The sequence below is a fragment of the Festucalex cinctus genome, chromosome 14 (genome assembly GCF_051991245.1).
Source record: "Festucalex cinctus isolate MCC-2025b chromosome 14, RoL_Fcin_1.0, whole genome shotgun sequence".
NCBI lineage: Eukaryota > Metazoa > Chordata > Actinopteri > Syngnathiformes > Syngnathidae > Festucalex > Festucalex cinctus.
The window spans coordinates 8,833,724-8,857,349 of NC_135424.1; the positions used below are offsets into that span (position 1 = coordinate 8,833,724).

Here is a 23,626-nt window from a genome sequence, read left to right on the forward strand (position 1 = left end):
ATGGTTGGATGGATGAAATAAAATGACAAACTGATTGATGGGTGAGATGAATAATGGATTTATGTACCGTATGTACCATATTTTTGATGGATGGATGGATGGATGGATGGAAGGACGGATGACTATGTTCTATTGATTGATGGATAAATAATAGATTGATGTTGAACAGGTGTATTGATTAGTTAGATTGATTGCTATCTGAATAATGGCTGGTGATTGGGCAGATGGATGATCAAAGGTGTTGATGAAATGATGAATGCGGATAAATAAAAGACAGCTAAAGTTGCTGTTGGTCGTGATGAATTAATAGACGGATGGATGAAGTGTGAGTTTGGTTGATGACTTTAAGTCATGATGAGTTTTTGACCCCTCATTTGACTGATGAACTTAATGGCTGTACGTATCATTTAGCACATCCATTTGCTGCGTGTTGCGTTCAAGGACGTCAGGTTAAGTTGATACACGAAAGTACCTACCACGCAACAGCACTCTTACTGGCACACTCACAGACACGCCATAGACCAGAGATGTTTAATTAACTCTGTCAGACCACCCAAGGACATCCATCCGATGCACGCACGCACGCACACACGCACACACACACACACACACATATATATCCCTGTTTACTCAAGTGCCACTTCATGATTTAAAAAGTAATCAAGCTTCAGTGGGCCTGGGATCGCTCCTACCCTGCATCCGACATACAAAGTGTAATTATAGGAATGATAATAGAAGAGCTAGGAGATTGTATTCCTTCTCGCTACTACATCATGTGATCTTATACGGCATTTTAATTGGTACAATCAATGACACGTCAGTAAATGCTACTGGCGACATCATAATGATGTCATCTGTTCGGATGTGCCCACACATTAATAGGGTACATTTAAATTCTAGATGAAAAAAAAAAAAAAGTTTTTGATCAGTCAACAGTAAACTTCAATATTATTTAATAATTGATTTTTTTTTATGATTATTTCATCATTCATATTGGACAAAGGAATAATTTAATTTGGTTGCTCCATTTTAACAATGCTTCATAATAAATCGAAATATTTTATTAGCTTACTGCTTTTTTTACTATCTTATGTAAATTTACCGTAAATAACCATACATACACTTTCATAATTTCATCCTCCAATCATGTACCATAGTTGTAAACATTTTTGTGATTACCCAACATCCTTTTGTAATATAGTATTTAAAAGTCCAAAACACTTTAGACTCTATCATTTTATAAAAAGAGCTTTATTTCAAAGTTTTTTTTTTTTTTTTTTTGCTTCGTAGATTGAAGCACATAGTAAAGCAACAGTACAATGTTCAGAAAATATAAGTGTGATGCTGAATCATTTTATTTATTTATTTTTTTATCTTAACATGTTTTTTTTTTGTCTTAATACTGGAATATTCGGCATGTATACTAAAAAATAAGAACTTTTAAAATTGTACAAATCGGTACCATAAAACTTGACAGAAGAATAAAAACCAGGCGTTTTCTCTTGAGCGACGAACGGGTCGCTTCGCCGTGTTCCTCTCGAGTGGGGAGGAACCACGAGGAAACACCAAATAATGACAGAAAACAAGCACACACAAAAAATAAGCAAATAAAGCAAAAGAAACCGACGCTTCACTCTTTGCCGGGAAACCAGCCAAAGGGCTAAACATGCGTCGGCAAAACAACAGTGAAAATAATAACGATAATACTGATTTTTAAAAAAGCAACTGATAATAATAATAATAATAATAATAATATAATAATTGAAAAATGAGGTTTAACCACTTAAAAAATGACGTCCAGTCTTCTCGGGGGTGGGCAAAATGTTTTCTGGAAATGATCGCAACACATGTTGATGCAACAGATGTCGCCCGGCCTTTCCAAAAACACGTCACATCCGGTTTGTTTTGAACGAGTGGAACGTCACAATCGTTTTGCACATTCTCAGCAAACATGGAGGCTAGCGAGCTTGCGTTTTTAACAAGAAAAGACTCAAATAAACAAAAAAAACAACAACAATGGAGAGATAGAATGCACTGCGAGTGTCCGTTAAGGCGATATTTAAGATCTCACAGGTTTTTACTCGTTTATGATTGATCATCATCATTGGCGGAAGTAGGGTTGCAAAATTGTGGGAATTTTCAAAGTTGGAAATTTTCCATGGGGATGGATGGGAATTTTGACAGTAGAGTTGGCTCTTATGTCATTCACTGCTGTCATGAATTTTCATATTCGTCAACTGTTTACTGGAACAACATTGCAAAAAAGCCACTGACATTCAATTTGAGCCATTCTTAGGTATAAATAAACAATTATTTTGACATCAAAAGCCCTTTCTCAGTCTTGTTTTATAGTTTGAGATGCCACAAAAGCAAAACATTTTTTCTCCACAAAAGAATTCTGATTACTAAAGAATGGACAAAAGTAAAACCATTGAGCGAAGACTACTTTCTTTTGGTGGTTCTGTGCATAATGTTACAGAACACATTTTTTTTTTTTGTGGGGTTGAAAGATGGGTAAAAATGTTCCAAATTGCTGACAATATGGCCCAAACTGATTTGAAAACGACTTGCAGCGAATGAGTCCAGTTACAGTCATGCCCTTGGCATGTGGGCAAGGAGAGCTATCTATTTTTATGTCTGCACATAACAAAAGAATGTGATACCTTTCCAATGGATTACCCTCAATTGATAGTTAATTCCAGTTTGAAATATTTTCCAAAATTCTCCAGTTTAAACCTTCCCATGGAAATTCACCAAAAATTCACTGGAAATATTTCACCTCTTTGCAACCCTAGACGGAAGTGATTGATAGGACACAGGATCGAAGGATCGCAACAAATCGTCATCCACAGTTTTGTACGTCAAATCCGGTCCGTTTTGATTTTTTTTTGTTTTGTTTTTTTCACCACAGAGCCTAAGTCCAGGTTTTCGTAGCTACTGAAAGCGTCTTTAAGTCGTTGGTCTCGTATTGTGTGTGTGTGTGTTGGCCTCCGGAGTTGTTGTTGATTTATTTTAAGGCCACCGTACTGCCAAGACAGTATCAACAACCCAGAGTCCTTAGCAGTATCGCACAGCAACAACAAACGGCGGGACCACCGGTCCGGCTCGGACGGTGGTCTGGAGGGCCCCGTCAAGGGAGTAAAACCTCCAGGACGTTTGTGAATCCAGTCCACAAAAGTGTACACAACCTCTAATTTCAGCTAAACAGTTTTTTTGCACTAAGTAAAAGTCCAAACACACACAGGTGACGTGGTACATTTTTCCAGCTCGATTCCGCTCCGGTCCGTAAGGAGTCGGAAGCTCTCGGCATTCGTTACTTGGGAGGAAATGGGAGAAAGTTGGGAAGGCGTTGGAGCAAAAATCCTCATGGAATCATCGGAATTTGTTTGTATTTTAGGGGGGGGTCCACCGTTAACAGTCGTCATCGTCATCACCGTCGTGAACCGAGCAGTCTTTGGTGCCGTACAAATCGGCCAGCTTCTTGAAACGTGGACCCCAGCTGTGCAGATAGTCATAATCCAGGTCGGACTCGGTGGTCACCGATTCCAGAGAGCTGAGCGAGCCGGCCAGGGAGCCGCGGCCCTCGTAGCCGTAGATCTGGATGGAGTCGTAGGGCGGCGCGGTGGGGTCGCTGTCGGCCTCGGCCACGCGCGTCTTGATGAAGTCGTCCACGTCGACGCTGTTGGCCGCCGGGTGGCCGCCGGGACGCAGGGGGAACTGGAGCTCCGGTTTCATGTCCTTCCTCGGGTGGAAGCCGTTGGCGCCGTCTGGATTCTGGAGCGAGACATGATGTTAGGGGTTTCAGAGCAACAGTTTGTGGTTCAAGTAAAGGACTTGAAGACTGGGTTACCTGCAGCGTGGCGATGTCAAAGGCTTCCGTGTCCTCCTCGCCACCGCCCTCGTCGTCGTAGGTGATGATGTTCTCTCGAATGTCCTCCTCCTCAAAAACGATGAGAGGCTCTTTCTTTTGACGCCGCAGTGCCACAAACAAAACCACGATGACTGTGGGGAACACAATCCGACTGTTGGTCCAACAAATTGTAACCAGACCTCTCGCAGTTTAATTAGGGGACAATTTGTTTTTGTTTTTCCATGTGCACATGTTACAATGTGGGTGGTTCATTGTTCTCGGTTGAGGAGTAAACACAGAATAGGAATGAAACCCACTGTCTTTTTTTTTTTTTTTTTAATCACAAAGCATCCTAAACTCAAACATTAAGCCTTACGCCAAATTTAAACGTAAGGCTAAACTCTAAACCTCTACCCGGTTACTCTAAACGAGTGGTTCTTAACCTTGTTGGAGGTACTCAAACCAACCAGTTTTCCCTTATTTTTTGAAAAAGAAAATGTGATTTCCACCATCTCCATGCAGATTAAGGACGTGTTTCTTTAGTTTTGCTAGATCTAGTTGTGCTGGACCAGAATTGCTTAACTTGGCAAGTCATGCAGTTAAGACGCTGAATCCCATCACTCAACTCAACTCTATATTTATAGAGCACTATTTTTTTAAGATGTAACCCAGGGGCAGAAGATACAATGAAAACAGCAGGGGCCCCAAAATGGAACCCTGTGGAACACCATATGTAACGTTATACGTGTGAATTTATATTGCACAAATTCGTCCAACCGCTTTCTTTTTATGCTTGACATAGTTAAGGGATTAAAATTAGAGGTGTCAGGCGATTTAAAAAAATAAAAAAATAAAAAAAATAAAACTGCAATCGTTGCATGACTTAAGTAGTTAACTCACCATTAATCACAAATTTTATATGTATTCTAATATCCATCCATCCATCCATCCATCCATTTTCTTGACCGCTTATTCCTCACAAGGGTCGCGGGGGTTGCTGGCGCATATCTCAGCTGGCTCTGGGCAGTATGCGGGGGACACCCTGGACTGGTTGCCAGCCAATCACAGGGCACACAAAGACGAACAACCATCCACACTCACAAGCACGTATTCTAATATACAATAACATTTTTTCCAAGTTTTCATACTCTTGTTAACTGTTGTTAACATAAAAGTGGGGAAAAAATTGTTAGAATAATAGAAATATGGCTGCATCTTTGTCATTGATACAGTAATTTCATAATTCATAAAATTTTCTTAAAAAAAAAAAAAACTATACTGTAAAAAAACAAGTGTGATATTGATCTGTGTTGAGGTCATTTTTCTGCCACTCGATGGCATAATTGCATATGTAAGACAGTGACAGCTCAGTGCATTTTTTTTTCTTTCATATAAGAGCTACCTAATAGTTAACATGAAGTAACGTGAAATTCTGCACATTTTAAAATTGTAAAATACAACTTGACTCCGGTCTACACAAATATATGCATTATTATTAAATTTATTGCTGCTAAATTTTGACATGGACGTGTCTGCTGCGTTGCAACTGGAAGTTCTCAGTATTGGCTTTCCAAGTAAAAACATTAGTGGCGTTAAAGGAACCTGAAATTAACTCAAAATTAATGCACTAAATTTGACACACCTAATTAAAATAATAACAATGTCAAACTACTGAGGGCACCAAATTCCCTTCAGCAAAGAGGCCACATTTTACAGCCAATGATGGCCAAGCGAGGCATATAGCTTACTGTAATCACAAATCATTTGAGTCGGGTGTGCGCCTTGACCTAGGATTCGAAGAAACTACTGCTCTAAACTACCGCCACAGAATGTTTCCCGCCTTACCCAACAGGATGACGATGCAGGCGAGGATGGCGATGAGCGCGCCCGTGCTGAGGCCGGCGGGCAGCACGTAGGGCTCCACGTTGCAGGACAAGATGGTGTCCTTGCTGTCGCAGGAGCACACGCGCACCGTCAGCGTGCTGGTGCTGCTCATGGCCGGAACGCCGTTGTCGTTGATCTCCACCGGCAGGAAGTAGATGTCCTGCGTCAGGCGGCTGAAACCCTTCCGCAGCACGTAGATGCTGGCCGTGCTGTCTGCGTGGAGGGAAGACAAATACTGGATGCTCACTGCAAATAACTGACATCTTAAGTATTTGCTTATTTTGCTCTGACAAGATCTTTTTATTTAAAATAAGATCGTCAGATGAGATCATTCTGCTTATTTTAAGATACTTATTACTTAATTATCTTATTTGATCAAGCAGCATTACAGCCTTAAGGGTTAACAGCCAGTTTTAAGTACTGTGAGGCTTAAAACAAACATTTTCCACATTTTAAGATGACTAACCAACATCAAAGGCCCTGAACTGGGGTTTCATAAGTTGAATTTTCTTTAATTGTTTTGCATAATCAAATAATAAGATACATGGGGGAAAAAAATTCAAACAAAAGTGCGATATAGTACTCTATTGTAAGCATTTTTTTTTCTTGCAAACATAGCACTAGTTCAGTGGTCTAGTACCCTCAGACTGGGAGGTTGTGGGTTCAATCCCTGGCTTTAAAATGGGACCTGTTACCTCCCTGCTTGACACCCAGGCTAAGTTGGCCAAGCATAAATAAGTATGTATGAATTTTATGAAAATAGATATATATGAAAAAAAATATATTACTTGGTTTTAACCTAAAAATACTATTTTTAAGACCCCTGTGGCTTAGTATTATTTTTTTATTTTTCAAAATCTTGCAGGTAAATTTAAGCCAAATTTTCTTGTTCTATTGGCAGAATATTTTGCTTGTTTGGAGTAATAATTTTCTTATTTTACTATATTTTTTTCTTAAATTGTCTACTGTCCTTTTTGCAGTTCTCAATTTGGGGTTTCAAATTAGGATTTCAAATCGGGATACGGGTTTCAAATAAGAGTTTTGAATTGAGGCTTCAGATCAGCTTTCGAAGCCAAAATATTGGCACAGTTTTTTTTTTTTTTGTTTTTGTTTTTTTTTTTGGGAAACAAATTGGAGCAGATACTTGAAAATGACACTAGACGAGCAGCTTGAGAAAAGAGCAAAGAGTCATTTGCTCAGATGTGAATGTCATCTGTTGCTAAGCGCTAAGCTGCCAACACGTCTGTCTTGCGTCTTGGCTTCTATTTCATTACCGACACGTTGGATTCCTTTCCCCGTGTCAACTATTTCAACACGCGAGCTGCTACTTGAAGCTTCTCTCGTAGCTTAATTCAATCACGCCGGCCCCTGAAGATGTACGGACAGATGGATCGAGACCACAATGCAATTAATGCAGCTCCAGGACATGTTGACATGCTTGTGTGTGCGTAGGGATTGTGCGAAGGAAGTCACAAACGCAAGGAGGCTCACCTCTGTTGTCTTTGAGGGAGAAATTGTGGTTGTGGGCCACCTCTGGCGCCAGGCTGAAGGTAAAATGTTGACGATGGGCCATCTCGTCTTTGTCCACTGCACTGACTGTTTCTATAACCTGGAAAGATAACATATATGTTTTCAAAATGGCGGTTTCAAGTCATTTCCAAGATCTCCATTCCTACCTTTCCTGGCGCAACACTTTCACACATGAGGACTTCGTTGTTGGTGGCAAACTCGGGAGCGTTGTCGTTCCTGTCTTTCACCTTGATGTTCACGCGCACTTTGGTGTCCTGGTGGTGGCCTCCTACACGCACACACACAAACAAACACAATGTTAGTTTGCAAGCTAACACAAGACACATATTCCGTCCAGAAACGCTTCCTGTCAATCAAGCCCTGAGGGTTTATTTCCGGCATCCCACATCTGCAAGCGCCCAAGAGTGCTGCCATCATGCTTGCGCGCCTCCCACGCGTCTCGCACAAATATTCAGAGAGGTTGTGTCATGATTCACTACACACACAAAAATGGATGCGATAGGCCCACATGCTTCCTTCCTCGCTTCAGTCATCCTGTCTTCCTCCTTCCCTCCAATTTTTCCATCAGTCCTTCCCCAACTCTTCCTTCCTTCCATCCATCCATAAATCCATTAAAAAAAAAAAAAAAAAGTCCATACTGTGCATGACATAAATAGGAATCAGCTCCCAACAAGTCTCCCATCGGCAGTTTTTATGCACATTTGTTTTTTTAGGAACGGAAACTGCAGCTCAGTTTCTCTCGCAACTGGACCCTCTTATTTGATTTTTCCAGCACCCCGTCATTAGCAGGCTTCTACTTAGCTTCCCAGGGCCCCGTTAGTGGTTAGCGTAGCCTGACTCTGCGGGCCGCGAGCCCGTTTCCATCTGGCCGTCTGGCGTCGACAGCGCCGCGGGGAAACCGCACGGCACTTGGAGAGCCAGAGCTGCCGGCCGCAGAATGCCAGGGTGGGGCCCCTCGTGGCTCGCTGGGTTTTTTTCGGGGGGGTTGGTGTGGGGCCGAAATGTGAGAGGGCCCGTGGGTCAACTTGAATTTCTTTTTTTTTTTTGGGGGGGGGGCTTTTTTTTGCTGCCTCGGCCATTTTTTTCTTAGTTATCGCTACACGAACGTGGATGTTTAGATGCTGTTTTGGAGGACTCTTTTGATTGACTGACCATGTCAGTGGTCCAATTTATGACTGGCAACCTCGACTGTTTCTATTTCTTGTTGACCATGTCAATGTAAAAGTTTATTCCTGATGACTGAATGTGTGTTATTGACCATGTTATTGGGACAGTTAGTTGACTGCAACACTGGGGGAATTTCAGAGTAAAGTTCCCAGGCTTGCTTACATCGTAACCTCAGATCAGACACATTCCTCAAGTCTAGTTCTTCCCATATTGTTTTCAATCTGACTCACCAATCTCAGTGGCCGACACAGAGATGTTGTGCCAGGCCTGAGTCTCTCGATCCAGCGGTCTGGTGGTGGTGATCATGCCATCCTCCGAGTTGACACTGAAGAACTGCTCCACGTCCGTGTAGCGTGGGATCATGTACCTGTGTGCGTGTGTTCACAAACCTGAAGCTCAAGACTGACCTCAGTTCTGCCAGCGATGGGATCTTTGTGTCGTCCTACCTGACTGGGTTGTTGGCGATGTCCGTGTCTTTGGCGTGGACGCGTCCCACCTGAGTGCCGGCGGGGGCGTTTTCCTCCACTTCAAAAGTATACGAGGGTGCCACAAATACGGGCGGCTCATCGGCATCTTCCACTGAAATCTGCAAAAAAAGGCAAGTTAAATCGGCACATTGTTATTTTAGCTAGACGATCTAGATGCACGAGTGTCAAACTTGTTTCTATCATGTGCCACATTATAGTTTTAGTTGCCCTCAGTGGGGGTCCATTTTAAAGCAAAATTACACTCGAAACACTACCACAATGGTTATGAAGTAGATGTACTTTAACTGCAAGCTTTCACATCCAAATAAGGGGAATAGTGTAAGAATTACAATGTACATCCTGCTTTTTAAGTCACTTAAGGTAATTGGATAACTGGCTACTCAGCTGACTGCCAACAGAACTGTGTCCCTTGTATTTAATGCTGAAGTGATGACTGACAAAAGCAGCGGGATGAATTCTTAAGTGTTTCAGCCAATATTATCTGCTCATATTTCAGAACTCATTGGATGACGCTTCACAGTGCAGATGGACAATGACCTGAAGCTTATTACAAAAGCAACCAAATAGTGGCAAAGAGTTGGAATGTTATGTGATGGCCAAGTAAATCACATGCCCTGAACCCAATTTAGCATGAATTTCATTTGCTGAAGACCAAACACAAGGAAAATGCCCCAAGAAGAAGAAGGAAGTGAAAAAACAGCTGCAGTAGAAGCTCGACAGGGCATCACCAGGGATGAAAGCCAGTGTCTGGTGAATTCTATATTCCAGACCTCAGCCTGTAAGTGACTGCAAAGGATTTGCAACCAAGTATTAGAAAGTGAAAGTTTGATTTATGATTGTCAATTTGTCCCATTAATTTTGGTCTTGTAAAAAGTGGGAAACATATGTACAAAATTGGAGTCATTCCTACGCTGGTCACCTGATTTGGATTTTAATACCATCAAATTAAAGCTGAAAGTCTGCAGTGAAAGCAAATCTTGTTTATTTCATTCAAAATCCATGATGATAGTCTTAGTGAGCCAAAAACATGAGTAATGTGTCAATGTCCCAATATTTATGGCCCTGAATGCATGTTCTGTGTGGGAACACATTAAATAATCACCTAATAAAATTACACAAAGTAACATTTAAAGGATTCACTGATCTAGAAAATCCTTACCTTTATCGTGGCCTCGTCCTTGTATGGCCCCCAGGCCAGGTACTGGGGGTCCACATGCACATTGTAGCCCTCCACCTTCAAGGTGTATGACCTTTTGGTCTCAAAATCAACCCGCTGAGGATGACATGGAAAAAAAAAAAAAAGACACATTTCATCAATTCACAGTGTCACAATCATTTCATATCAAAGGAAGCACAAGTGCAGTGTCCTCATGTGCTGCTAGGGGGAGCTGTTGCTGCACGAATACAGCTGGCAACTGCTGCAGTCCTGCAGTGACGACAAGCAAACCTGGGGAACCCCAATAGATGTGTATTATAGCACTATAATAACCCACTATAATTTAGAGAACACTGTTGATTAAGTTGTAAAGCATCTAGTCCAGTGTTAAAATTGTCATCGGCTGCAGATTCAATTGGCTTATATTGAACAGAGCTGTGATTCAATTACTTGATATTAGTGGGAAACCAGTGACACACAATATGCAGTAACATTGAAAGTGAACGATGCTTGGGAACAGTGGAGATTGTCTTAAAGGGGACAGGAAAAATGATTTTTAAATCGCTCAACACATTTAAGGACCGCCTCTAAAAGCAACTCATTTCAAAGGCTGTTAAAGTGGAAGTCAACCACAAACATTTCTTGATAATAATATGCTATACGTGATCTGATTGGTCTAAACATGACATTCTAATTAATATTACATTTTCGGAATATGAGTTTTGAAGCAAAATCCAGCCGTTTTTATCCATCTCAGGTGGCGGGCCATTTTGCCACTTGCTGTCCACTGAAGATGACATCACAGTTGGTCAGGAGGCAACAACCAATCAGAGCTCAGCTGTTTTCTGAAGCTGCGATGTGATTGGTTGTTACCTGAGACCTGAGCAACATTGATGTCATCTTCAGTAGACAGCAAGTGGCAAAATGGCCACGCCCTGAGATGGATGAAAACGGCTGGATTTGCTGCTTAATTAAAGGAAGGCTCCTTTAATTTTACATGTATGGCTTGATCGGCAGTAAATAGTTAGTTTAGCTACGAAAAATGCATAAGAGCTGAAGAATACACCCTTATATTGATTTATTTAACTTTTCTTCAACATAGAAGTACTTCCGTGTTGCAACGCCCCCGAGTGGTGACGTCACTAGTGTGTATACTCGCTTGGCGAACAGTAGTTCACGCAGACATAACAACGGGGAGGACACAAACTGTCACTTATGCCTTTGTGTATTGCAAAATTTTGCAAGGCGTCGGCAAGGAAAAACCCGCGAGACCCCCTAAAAAAAAATAAAAAAAAAAAATAAAAAAAAAAACCGACATGAGTAGAAGGACAAGCAGGCGTGCGCGCAGCGAACATTTCAGGCATGAGGACTTACATACAAAATATGTTACAATTTGAGATGGGGTACGCCACACGCCTAATACTAAAGCCCAACGCAGTACCGAGTATCTTTAAAGAACCAGACGTGGGAAATAATCAAGCCGATGGAGGATCTCTGGCGGCTACTTCTGCTAGCAACACGGAGCTCACTCTCACAACAGCCGGCACAAATCGAGGTCTCCCTACGGCCACTGAAAGATCTCGGAGAAGCGAAGCAAATGTAAAGCGAAAGGTAGGCATGTTTCGGGGGTGGGGGGGCATTCGTTATTATACTGCACGGACTGTTTTATTTCATAATTCATTTGAAGGTGGCCAACGCAGGGGCACGTCGGCACGTTACCGTAATGCACAGTATTAACAATCGTTGGGGCGGCTGGCTTGACTTCGTCTTTTCGAGTGGCGGCTGGCCTGACCGCAGTGGGACGCTCCGCAAAAAAAGAAAAAAAAAAACAGCTAGGGGAGGTTGGGTGCTGTAACGACGATACATTTAATTTTACTATTTTTTCTTTTTCCTGAAATATTTCGTCAGTTCCACACGTTTTGCATTGCTCGTACTGTGTGTCACATTACCTGTTGGATATTTGCTCCTCCAAGACTTTTCTTCTTCACATCTTTCATCGCAACCAAAGCTATCCTGAGAATGTCTATTTAGTATTGCCATGTTGAATGTCTGATGTTCCAGGATGCAGTTGAGATTGTCCGCAAGGAACCGATCCTCGAGTTTTTTCATTTCCAGACAGCACACATTCATTTGCGGATTGTCCATTCATGTGCAGCTCCCGCACGAACACCACTCACCCCCCGCCTGATTCACTCGTTCGTCAAAGTTTATTTTGTGCCCGAAAAGACCATCTGGCGCCACAACTTTCACATCCAAGGCAGACTTTCCTTCGGTAGAGTTATTTTGTCGTGTTGGCTCGAAGCGATAAGGTTTAATCCTTCCGGGTTTGACGCGAGATGCACGGCTGCGTTGCATAGTGCTTCCATAGTGTAGCGTTTACACACTAGTGACGTAAACATCCGGGTTATTTAGTCACGTGTAACAAACATGCCGGCGTTCGATTCATTTTAACATCGGTTTAAAAGTTATTAAATGTACATAAAAAAATAATCACGTCACCAAATTAATTATTGAAAAAGTAGCAACTTTTTGCTGCTAAAAATGGATCAATAAGTAAAGTGTTCCTTTAATATTCTACTAATGCAATATTAACTCATTAACTCCCAGCCATTTTCACAGAAGCAATCCCGTTCGCTCCTGACTGTTTTACTGGATTTTGACTGATTTTGCAAGGCCCACAGAATATTGTGTTCTATGGCTATACAAGCATGGAACCTATCAAAAGAAAGATTAAAGTCTCTTCTTTCATAAGGAAAAAAAAGTATGTTTCTATCTGTTTCCGTTTTGCAGCAATTAGCAATAGAAGAGAGCTAAGTTTCATCGGTTTTCACAAATCTATTCAAAATTGTAAGTAATTGAGCTTTTTTTTCGACATGGCCCTGGTTGATCTCATTTGCTCTGCTGCCACCTGCTGGCCGTTTGTGTAATAACTACCATTTCTGCAACCGTTCTTTGCAGTTGAGAGGACGCATCAAAGCCTTCTGTATGCTCTAGCATTAAAAAAAAAAGCGAAAACGTATAAATACGTCTTTGGGACACTTAGAACATTAAAAAAAACTTATTTACACGTTACTGGGAGCAAATGAGTTAATCAGAATATCATATTTAGACCAGTAGAGCTGCATAGAACATATTATTCTCAAAATAAAAAAATGGGTCGACTTCCTCTTTAAAGAAGGTTTTGTTGTTTTATGTGGATATGTACTGATATGACAATAATTTACTTCAAATCATTTTGCCAACCCCCAAACTACAGCTTGCGAACCCCATTTTGAGAACCACTACTTTAAACCTCCTCCAAGGCAAGTTTCGAGTTATGCGTTGTCAGCCATTGTACGAAAGCCATAATACGCTCTTGCGCGGTGCCAAGAGTACCAGTTCCTGGCTTATCCGCATCGCTGTTGTCTCCGTAATGACAGTAAATAACACACTCTTCGCCGCATCAACCCTTCTCCCGAGAAAGCGGGATAATAACACGCTTTCTCCTCCCCCGACACTGTTTTTCCAGCAGCTGCGGGAGCTTAAACGTGGCAGGAATCCCGGGCGGGAGCTTGATCTCCTCATCGGCGGGCCGGAGCGTCGCTTAATGGAATCCCGACAGGAGGAGGCAGACCTGTAAGTCTGACTCGAGCTCAGCCGGGCCTATTGCATGTATGAGCTCCGCACACGCATATAGGACGATTTAGTAGGTGTTAGCATGGATTAAAATGCCCGGCAAGACACAGAGGCGGCGTTTGGAATCATTTACTCAGTCCCTATTGCCTAATCATTCAATCTAACTGCCAAATATACCGCTGAACACCTCGCTTGAATTTCTAACATCCTATCTTCGTAAAGCAGGATTTTCTGCAATGTTCAAGCTCAATTAACTCATAATACAAACAGGTCGCCGCTAACTAAAAACCCTTTTGCTAAACATAATTTACTTAATAATGCCATTTTATTTGTTTTTGCTTTAAAGTGCACGCCCACCTTTGCATTGTGGTTATACTGGATGCTGAACGCAGCCAAAATGTTTAAAGTCAGCAACCGGAGAGCGGTAAAGATCGTCTCACCTTTCAGACGATCGTCAGACACGGCTAGTCGAGCACCTGTAGCCAAATGTGGCTCGGTGCATTAACTGGGTTTTTTTTAACGAGCGGCGTGATGGCAGCAGTTAAGTGATCACAGATTTAATTAGCGGCAATACAGAGCGGCGCAAAGCATCTGTTCCGTCTCGACGAGCTGCCCGTCGTCCCCGACGCAGATGCGTCAAACGCGGGCGAACTTGTTGACTCATAAAAGGGTAACAACGCAGAAGATCTTTAAACGTTTAGTCAGTTTAGGCACTGCGGTGTTGTGTTAAAATACAAAACAAAACCCATGGGGATGCAGCTATTTGCTATAAAAACGCAACAATTTTCGTTTCTGAGCTAATTTTGGAATGCCCTAAAATGCTGCAAGTCAAATAGGAAAGTAGTACTAGGGGTGGGAATTTTGACTGTCTCACAATTCAATTTGATTCTGATTTTTTGGGTCTGTGGTTCGATTCAGAATCGATTTTCGATTCAAAACAAATTTCAGTTCAAAATGATTCGATTGATTCGGTAAAGGACTATTTGTGTCAAAATGAAGCTCTTCAACTCACTTCAACAGCCTCACACAAAGATATTACCAGATGACGATAAAGCAATAATTTTACTAAATTGATAAAGCAGAGGATAGGTTAAAAACAAAAATCCATAAACAAACAAAGTGTATATGCAAATTCTATGATTTCGTTCCAGCCTTACCCCAACAACAACTTAAAATGTAGGTGATGAAATACTGAATCTGTTGTTTCAGGAGTATAACAAGGCCACTTGGGTGCTATTGTTTGACTGTCTATGCTGTTTCCCATTACGTGTTAGCATTAAGCTAATGGGCTTGAAGATATGTGATTGGTTACAGAACTTGTAATTCTCTTAGTTTTATGTTTAGTTTGACAGTAAATTTGAAAAAGGGAGTGACAATAAACACCTTGAAGCCACTTTTTTTTTTTATTTAAATAAAATAAATAAATAATACTGACTTATACTGTTTAACTGCCAAAATGCTGCTTCTTGTGAACTATCTCAAGTCAAAAAAAATAAATAAAAAAATCTACCAGATAGCCGTGTGACGACAAACTGTCAAACTGTCTTTGGGTAAGGTTTGCGACGGTAACACAGACTTTTTCTTCCCCCTCTTTTAAACGTCACAAAGCCCGACAGAACTTAAACGCGTCAGCGACAAACTCAGCGGGAAGCTCACGTCACCGACGTGTCCCACTTCTTTCATTTTCCATCGCTTTGGTCACACTCTCTGGATCGCTCGCTCACTTCCATTCATGACAATATTCACAGTGACACACACACACACACACATGCAGCACACGCACACACACACACGGGCTGGGCTTCTTAATATTCTGCAAAGTGCTTTCGTCAGGACACAGTTGAAAGGGAATAGTTGATTAAAGCTCATGCCGGTGTGCGTGAATGTGTGAGAGAATAGAGATTAGTGAAGGCTTCTCCCAACACTGATTTCAAAGTGTTCAGGTGTGTGCGTGTGCACTGCCTCTCGTGGCCAACAGGTGATGATTTCCCCCGAGAGGCATCAGGACTCAATAATCACGATGCGGCGCATCAGAATCAGGACACTGTAATCAGATCGAGTCCAAGTGGGCCTCACTCACACACACACACACACTCTCATATACACGCATGCATAAACACATGCTTGTGCACACGCTTCAAATCAGCCTCAGGCTCTGATGCTGTTATTACAAGAGTCGCAGGGAGTCCGGGTGAAGGATTTTTGGGGCGATTGTTCCCTGTTGTCAGTCAACACACGTACACACACAAACACGTACTCTCGCGCAAAAAAAAAAAATTCCTCCAAGGGCTGCTGAGAAAATCTGCCAATCTTGAAATCAACGTTTTGATAATTAAGGTGTTACCGTCACAAATCGAATCTTGACACAGAGCAAAAAATTGAGAAAAACATTATTTTTTTCCTGAACTGAATTATCTTTATGAAGACACATTATGGAGCCTATTTTCGTGGACAGATGCCCATGCCAAAGCGAGTGTAGATTAGCAGATTTGTGAATTAGGCTGTGACAGTGTTCTGTCGTATTCTATTGCATATCCTGACAATTTGGTGACAAAAAGTTGACTATATTTAGACTCGCTGAAACCAAGTCTAAATGGTGACACAGATGGTGTAAACAGATGGTGTACATATCTAAGCTCTATAATGTGTACTATTACTTTTATTCTTAGTCGTAGTAGCTGTCGGGGTGATTGAACCCACTGCAGATAAAAGTGTTGCAACCCCGAAAATTTGTTTCATTATTTTAAAGTATTCGACTTCACAGCCCTGCGATTGGCTGGCGACCAGTTCAGGGTGTACCCCGCCTACTGCCCATAGCCAGCTGGGATAGTTCTTGTTGCCATTTCTTGTTGTTCGTCTCCTCTTGGACAAAATGTGTCTTGTTGTTGTTGCTTTTTTCATTATTTTATTTTTTTTAAGCATACATCTTGTTCGTTCAAAGTAGCATTTCTTCCAGTTTCACCATCGTTAAAGATTTTATTGACTTAGTTAAGGATAAGAAGGCAGCAATTCTGTTTTTGTGCCTCAGTTCTGGATGCTGCTGTAATACACTTCACAGTCTCGCCCTTAAATTTCCTCAGTTTTTGCAGTTTCACGATTTGAAGCATTATACTTGATATACAGAGTCTGCTCGAGAATAAAACTAATCTCCTGAAAGAAGTATTATTCCAGTGTATTATATTCATTCCAATGTCTTGCCCTCAGTCCTCTCTCAGTAAAATGTGTCTAGTTGTTGTTTTTTAGCATGTCTTGTTATGACTTATGCGTTCAATGTGTTTTTTTTTTTTTTCCTCCAGTTCCTTATTTTGAAATGGAAAATCTGAGCTCCAAGCAGGACAAAAGGCTGAAATGTGGGGCTCCTCCCTGGTGACCACACGAGAACATCCTGTACCTTCATCTGTTTTCAAGAACCAACAAGTCATCTCTCATGTGTCTTCTCCGCATTGCATGTGGTCAAGACTTGAACTCCAGTCGCATTGAGATTGGTCGCGCAGCTGCCCGCCTCCTCCGCACTCTGCACTGCTTTTGGATGACGCTTGAACTTGAGGTTAACCACATCGCCCTGGGCTACACCAATGGTTTTATTTATTTTTTATTTTATTCTTTTTTTTTTTAAATTCATGCTCTCATTTCCTGATAGCAGCGCAAAAAGAAAAAACTGAACCCGTCGGAGTCTCCGAGTGGCGCTGAGCCGCTGCATCGAGACAAAAGAAGATTTGTATCGATCGAGTCAGGCTAGAGAGAGATTTTCCCACAGAATGAATAAAAGTGAGCTCGGCTGGTTGGATGGCTTTGTGTTCTATGTGGACAGGAAGTGCAGTTACAGACCTCGAGTCTCCGTATTGAGAAGATTCTGACCTCCAAAGCTCTTACAAAATGTTCAATTTTTTTTCTTCTCACATTCTGTCCACAAGTCCATTGAGCCATTGAAGCATCTATCTGTCTACCAATCCTCCAACCAACACTCGTCTATACAGTTGTAGTCATCTGTTAATCTCCCAATTTAACTGCAGCTATATATTTACCAATCTATGTAAACATTTATCTAATAACTTACTAATCTATCTACACATGTATCTGACATCATACCCATCTAGGCATTTACCTATCTATCTACCTTTTTACAGTTATCCAGCCTGCCATCCAGCACTATATTTCTTGCTTTTAGTATGTTATCAAACCCCCAGTATAAAACGTTCTTTTCAAAAAGTATTTTTTATACTTACTTTTTTGAGCTTGATGATAGCCTCCCTGGTCTCAGAGTCGGTGCTGAGCTCGAACATCCCCAGGCCGTCCCCGTCCGTCAGCCGGTAGTTGACCAGCCCGTTGTCACCCATGTCGGGGTCCTTGGCCTTGAGACGGCCCACCTCCTCGCCCTCTACCTTGTCCTCCGACACAGACATGGAATACACGCCTGTGGGGTGACACCAGAGGCCGATGGGACCACGGTTTATTCAATGAGACATGCAGCCAAACGCAAATACAAAATGAATGGCCAACCTGTGCTGCTCAATTTTTTTAGCTACATTTTAACTTTCTTCATTTTGCTTCCTCTGAATGTTCTTCTTCTAGTCTTAGAATAAGTATCACAACTATACTAACCCCCAAATTGCCAAATAAATAGTTTCAGTTGTAAAACGTCAGAAGCTCATTCTGTTCTTCATTCTGGTTGATAGCTAGATATTATAGGTGGATAAATGGGTAGGTAGGTTTGGTAGGTAGTCGGTTAGATAGCTGTAAATAGATCGTAGGGTAGATGTGTAGAAAAGTAGATTGTTGGCTGATCGTTTGTTGGGTAGCAGGTAAGACGGGTATTGAACAGATATTTGATAAATGGGTAGATTGCTAAATGATACGGTTGAATGGTAAATGCTAGCTAGATAGGCGGTAAAGAGATAGTTGGATACCTGAGCACATGAATCGCTAGTTTAACAGGTAGATGGTTAGAAAAGTACCATATTTTCCGCACTATAAGGCGCACCTAAAAGCCTTAAATTTTTTCAAAAGCTGACCATGCGCCTTATAATCCAGTGCGCCTTATATATGGATCAATATTGAGCCGCAACACTCGCTGTCAAGACGCTATCGGTGACCCTCACGATCGGTGACGCGCATGCGCAGAAGATCCCGCCATCTTGGATTGCTAGCTAACACTAATACTTTACCTCAGAGAAAATCACAAAACAGCTGTTTATTCATTTTGGGAGTGAATTGAGTTGTCAGTAAGCTGGTTTGTAATCTATTAATAAAGTTTGACTGACCTATCTGACTGTTTTGTTGACATTCCCTTTAGCGCAGCACCATCTAATGGATGCATAACGTAACCCCAGCCTCTACTGTAGCGCCTTACATTTGGAAAAAGTTTTAAAATATGTCATTCATTGAAAGTGCGCCTTATAATGGGGTGCGCCTTATAGTGCGGAAAATGCTGTCGTTGGAGAAATTGGAGCTGGATAGATGGTTTAAAGGTAGATGACTACATGGGAGATAATTGGACAGATGACTAGAGGGGTAGTTTGATAGAGGGGTAGATAGGTAGATAGGTAGATGGATGAATAGGTAGATGTAGAAAAGTAGTTGAATAGTTGGTAGATGATAGTAGATGGATTGATAGGTAGATGTTAGGTAGGGCAGATGACAGATGGGTAGCTTGATAGCTAGATGGGTAGATAATAGGCTTGTTTATAATTTAGATAGTTGGATGCGAGATTGATAGAGTAATAGTTGGTTAGTTTGATAGAAATTTAAATCGTTAAGTTGAAGTTGGATGGATATGAAATGGATAGACGGGTTGGTAAATATAGGTATCAATGGTTAGATGCTGCTTTTTGTCTCATGCAAATGAGCTACTGCTCCACCCTCTACTGCGGGGCCAATGCTTGCTCATTCTTATTCTTCTCGCCTCCCCGTCGCCCTCATTCCACTTCCAAATCTCGGCATGCGTCCTTACCTCTCCTCCTCATTTCGCCCTATTTCTCCCACATTTACCTCCCACAGCAAAACCTCCCTCTGTGTCCAATGCGTTCCTTTCATACGTAACATCAACACTCGCATACGTTTCATCGTGTGATATTATTAGCGGGATAAGGTGCTAACTTCACTATGAATTCCCAGGCACGGAAATCATCTTTTCAAGTCAGGATGTCTTTTGTATGGCTGGATCGGGGCTCGTTTCGTTTCATTTTCCAGGGCGACGAGCGAGGCGGCTGCGGTGGCAGCTCAGTAATCTCACAAAAGGAGTGTGTCGAGTAATTGATACGTGCCAGCGCCGATGTGACAGATCAAGTCAAAAAAAAAAAATCTCCCTTTTCAGAACTTCTTGCTTGGCCTTTTGTTATTGTCAGCGTAACTGAATTGTATTTAAGTCAAGTCTCAATGCTTATTCTATTATGCAGGCTAAAAGGGTAATAATGATAGAGGAAGTCTTGAGAAACCGGAGAGCAGAATATTTTATTTTCATTTTTTTTTTTTTTTTAAAAGGGCACAAAACGAGTTTGTTTTTAGTTTTTAATTATTATTTTTTTAACGGGGTGCAGATTATTTTCATGTTTAGCTCCACTGCTTCTCTCAATGTGCTAAATATGTAATCAGCATCCTCATTGGCGCCATCTGGAACATTCTTTTCACAGGTGCTCCTTCTGCTCATATTTTACAGATGCTTAGACTCTTGATGTAAGTGTAAACTATAAGTGTTGTTGCCACTTTTATGGCTTGCTTTCATGTTGCACTTTATTGTGCATGGAAGCAAATGGAGTGTTCCAAATAAACTTTTTACATTAACGTATATTTGTTATATTTCTACTTTTACATTTAAATATTTTTGTTTGAAACAAGAATCACACACGGGACATGAAAGCACACTAAGTCACGATGACACACAAATGAAAAACACAGACGGACACACGCATACACATTCACACACCAGTACAAGAAGCATCCCTAATTGAAATGCACTCACTCTGTGGGAACTTGGGTGGGTTGTCGTTGACGTCGGTGAGTGTGATTTTGACCTCGGTGGTCCCCGACAGGCCGCCCATGTGGCCGCCCATGTCCTTGGCCTGGATCACCACGTCATACTCCTGCCTGGCCTCGCGGTCCATGTTGGGCAGTGCAGTGCGAATGATGCCTGCAGGTGTGGAGAACCGCTTTTAACGTCAAGTTTTACAATCAAAACTGATGTTGATGTCAAGAATGGATAGATGGTCAATTTCACCAATTTTTATTTTTTATTTATTTATTTATTTATTTATTTATTTATTTTTTTTTTTTTTCCAGGTGCATACTGTGCCCCCTTTGAGGAGCAGAGCTTTGTTTGAGCCTTGTTTGTTCCCCTTCCCCACTTCTTATGTTTTCTTTTTTTTCCATCTAAGAAAGTAGGTAGCTGGATTATACTATATTGCCAAGTTTTAAAGTTTTTATCTTGGTATATGGGTGGAACTCAGTGACAAATTTTGATGATGCATCATAAAAACAAAGCTTCGTGTTGTACCGAAACAGACTTCAACGGAAGAAATAAAATCGCCATCAAATTTGAATCAGGTATGATAGACAGATGGACCGTGTTAAATTACCAAGCTACTGAGTTAATATCATGGTGTGTGGGCGGAGCATGGCAGCAAAGTTTGGTAAGACGAGAGCAAGCGAGAGAGAAGCCGAACCTAAACAGACTTCGGGAATTTATCCCGCCTCTACCAAATTTGAACCAGGTGTAATAGACAGATGGACCACGCTAAATTGCCAAGTGTTTGACTTTTCATGGTGGTTTGTGGGCGGAACATGGCGACAAATTTGATTATTCACCATAAAAAAGGAAGCTCCATTAACTCCGCTCCTGTCATATTGACACAGACTTCTCTCAGGAAATGTATCCCATTGCTACCAAATTTTAAACCAGGTGTACTAGACAGATGGGCGTTGCTAAATTGCCAACCTAATAAGTTTTCTTTATCATGTGTGGGTGGAGCATGGCGGCAGCGGATGGTGATTAGGCAAAGAAAACCGAACCTTTAATACATCAGCTTCTGTCATACCTGAACAGACTTCTTATTGGGAACGAATACAATTGCTAACAAACTAGACAGATGGACAATGTTTAACGGCAAAGTGTTTGAGTTTCCACCATGTTTTGTTGTCAGGACAAGTTGACAAATTTGGATGATTCCCCATACATAAAGTGAGCTATAATAACTCTGCACCTGTTGTAACTGAAGAGACTTTTCCAAGTCAGTTCATCCAATCGCTACCAAATTTAAAGCAGGTGTATTAGACAGATGAACCACGCTAAATTGCCAAGCGTTTAACTTTTCACCACGATGTGTGAGCGGACCATGTTGCCAAACTTTGACGATTCGCTATAAAAAACGAAGCTTTAATAATTTAGCTTTATTCAATACTTATTCAACAAAATGGGGAATAGAGTTCTAGGAAGATGAATCTGCAATACGGAGGCGGAAAAGCAGGATTATTCTACAGAGGTTTGTGCCAATCCAGTTGATGCCCCCTTCCTGCGGTGAGGACGTGATTGCGTATTTGATTCTTGACGCGTTACCCCGGCAACCAGGCCACAGCAGCCTGATCTCATTGCAATGTGTGACGTGACCTCCAGAAATCATTCTTTTCCCTTCGGAATCAATCAAGCGAAAAAATATGGACTTAACCTAAACAAGTGTGAGATTATTTTCCTACATTTCAAACACTGATAATCTGGTGGTGTGCGTTGAAGTTTTTATGGTCACGGTGGGCCGGTTGTATGCGTGTGTTGGCGTGTGGGGGTGTGTGTGTTGTGACAGCACGCAAAGCTGATAATCTCCAAACCAATTAGAAATGTGAGCTTTGGATGCGCGCCAGTCAAATGGCCGACACCGCTCTGATTAGCTCAGATTTACTCTGCACAAATCCACCATCAAAATCCCACCACCACCCGTCCACCCTCCCCACTCCCACCAACTTCATGTCTCTCCGTGTGTTGCAATGCCATGTCCACTCTGCGTGACCCCACACATCCATTCAGTATCACCTCGTGCTGTCCAAATATCAGGCTAGGACTCAGTAACCACAAAAGTGAACGTGCTGTTCTTTTTTGACCACTTTAGAGTCCCCGCCTCATTGACTTTTTGTTTAACAGTCATCTTGACTTATTTATTTGTTTAGGTGCGTTTGGTTTTTGCAATTGGTGGACCATGGTGCAGTTTTTGATTCAAATGTTGACTCTGTATTCATATATTCATGTTAACTCTTTGACTGCCAAAAACGTTTAATAACGTTGAGTAAAATCACAATGTATGCCGCCATAAACGTCAACTACTTTTTTTTTTTTTTTTTTGTGAATATAGCAGTGGTCAGTGCAAGGTCCAAGTGCAGCGCAGCCGTGTCAATGAGTTGTGAAATCAAAAACACCCACTAACTGTGGCCAGCAGATCGCAGCGGTAGCTGCACGGGCCCTAACTAGAGCTGCGAATTACAATGAAACATGATTACTAAAGAACGGAATAAGGTAGAAACATACTTTTTTTTTTTTTTTCCTAATGAAAGAATGGAATGCGATCTTTCATGTGGTATCCATGTTGTTTATGTAGCAAAAAGAACACAATATTCTGTTTGCTTCGAAAAATGAGTTAAAATGCTCGAGATCCGCTGGCATTGGGGGTTGTTGTTTGATAACGTGTGGCAGAAAGAGTTAATACATACTGTTAACTATTCAAGTTCAAGCTGTTATAACTATTTGTATTTATTATTACTGTTATGATGAAATAATCGCCAACATGCCCAACAATGTACCAGTTTTTGCAAGCAGATGTATCCCTGTGATCATCTATGTATTTGAGGGATCCTGAACATAACCTCCCAAAATTCACTTAGTAGCGCCCCCTAGATTGCTACAATGGTAGCTCACGACACAAGTTTCACCCATCAACACAGATTTGGGTGTACATGTCT

At 41.5% G+C, this 23,626-nt stretch overlaps 1 protein-coding gene and 1 long non-coding RNA gene across 3 annotated transcripts in view; one reads left to right on the forward strand and one right to left on the reverse strand.

The window, feature by feature from the left end:
* Window positions 1–1,280: 1,280 nt before the first annotated feature.
* Window positions 1,281–23,626, reverse strand: part of cdh11 (cadherin 11, type 2, OB-cadherin (osteoblast)) — an 82,016-nt gene continuing 59,670 nt past the window's right edge. For both annotated transcript variants that reach the window (XM_077494745.1, XM_077494746.1), the window contains 10 exons: window positions 20,649–20,816; window positions 17,917–18,104; window positions 10,079–10,192; window positions 8,878–9,017; window positions 8,662–8,798; window positions 7,411–7,532; window positions 7,226–7,343; window positions 5,696–5,947; window positions 3,851–4,002; window positions 1,281–3,774 (listed from right to left, as the gene is read on the reverse strand). In XM_077494745.1, coding sequence (XP_077350871.1) covers window positions 3,412–3,774; window positions 3,851–4,002; window positions 5,696–5,947; window positions 7,226–7,343; window positions 7,411–7,532; window positions 8,662–8,798; window positions 8,878–9,017; window positions 10,079–10,192; window positions 17,917–18,104; window positions 20,649–20,816 — 1,754 coding nt within the window. In that variant the 3' untranslated portion in view covers window positions 1,281–3,411. The remainder of the gene's footprint in view (window positions 3,775–3,850; window positions 4,003–5,695; window positions 5,948–7,225; window positions 7,344–7,410; window positions 7,533–8,661; window positions 8,799–8,877; window positions 9,018–10,078; window positions 10,193–17,916; window positions 18,105–20,648; window positions 20,817–23,626) is intronic.
* On the forward strand, window positions 11,385–20,207 carry LOC144000944 (uncharacterized). The gene is made up of 3 exons (XR_013278340.1): window positions 11,385–11,686; window positions 13,587–13,690; window positions 16,987–20,207. It is a non-coding gene; the product is annotated as an uncharacterized LOC144000944 (long non-coding RNA).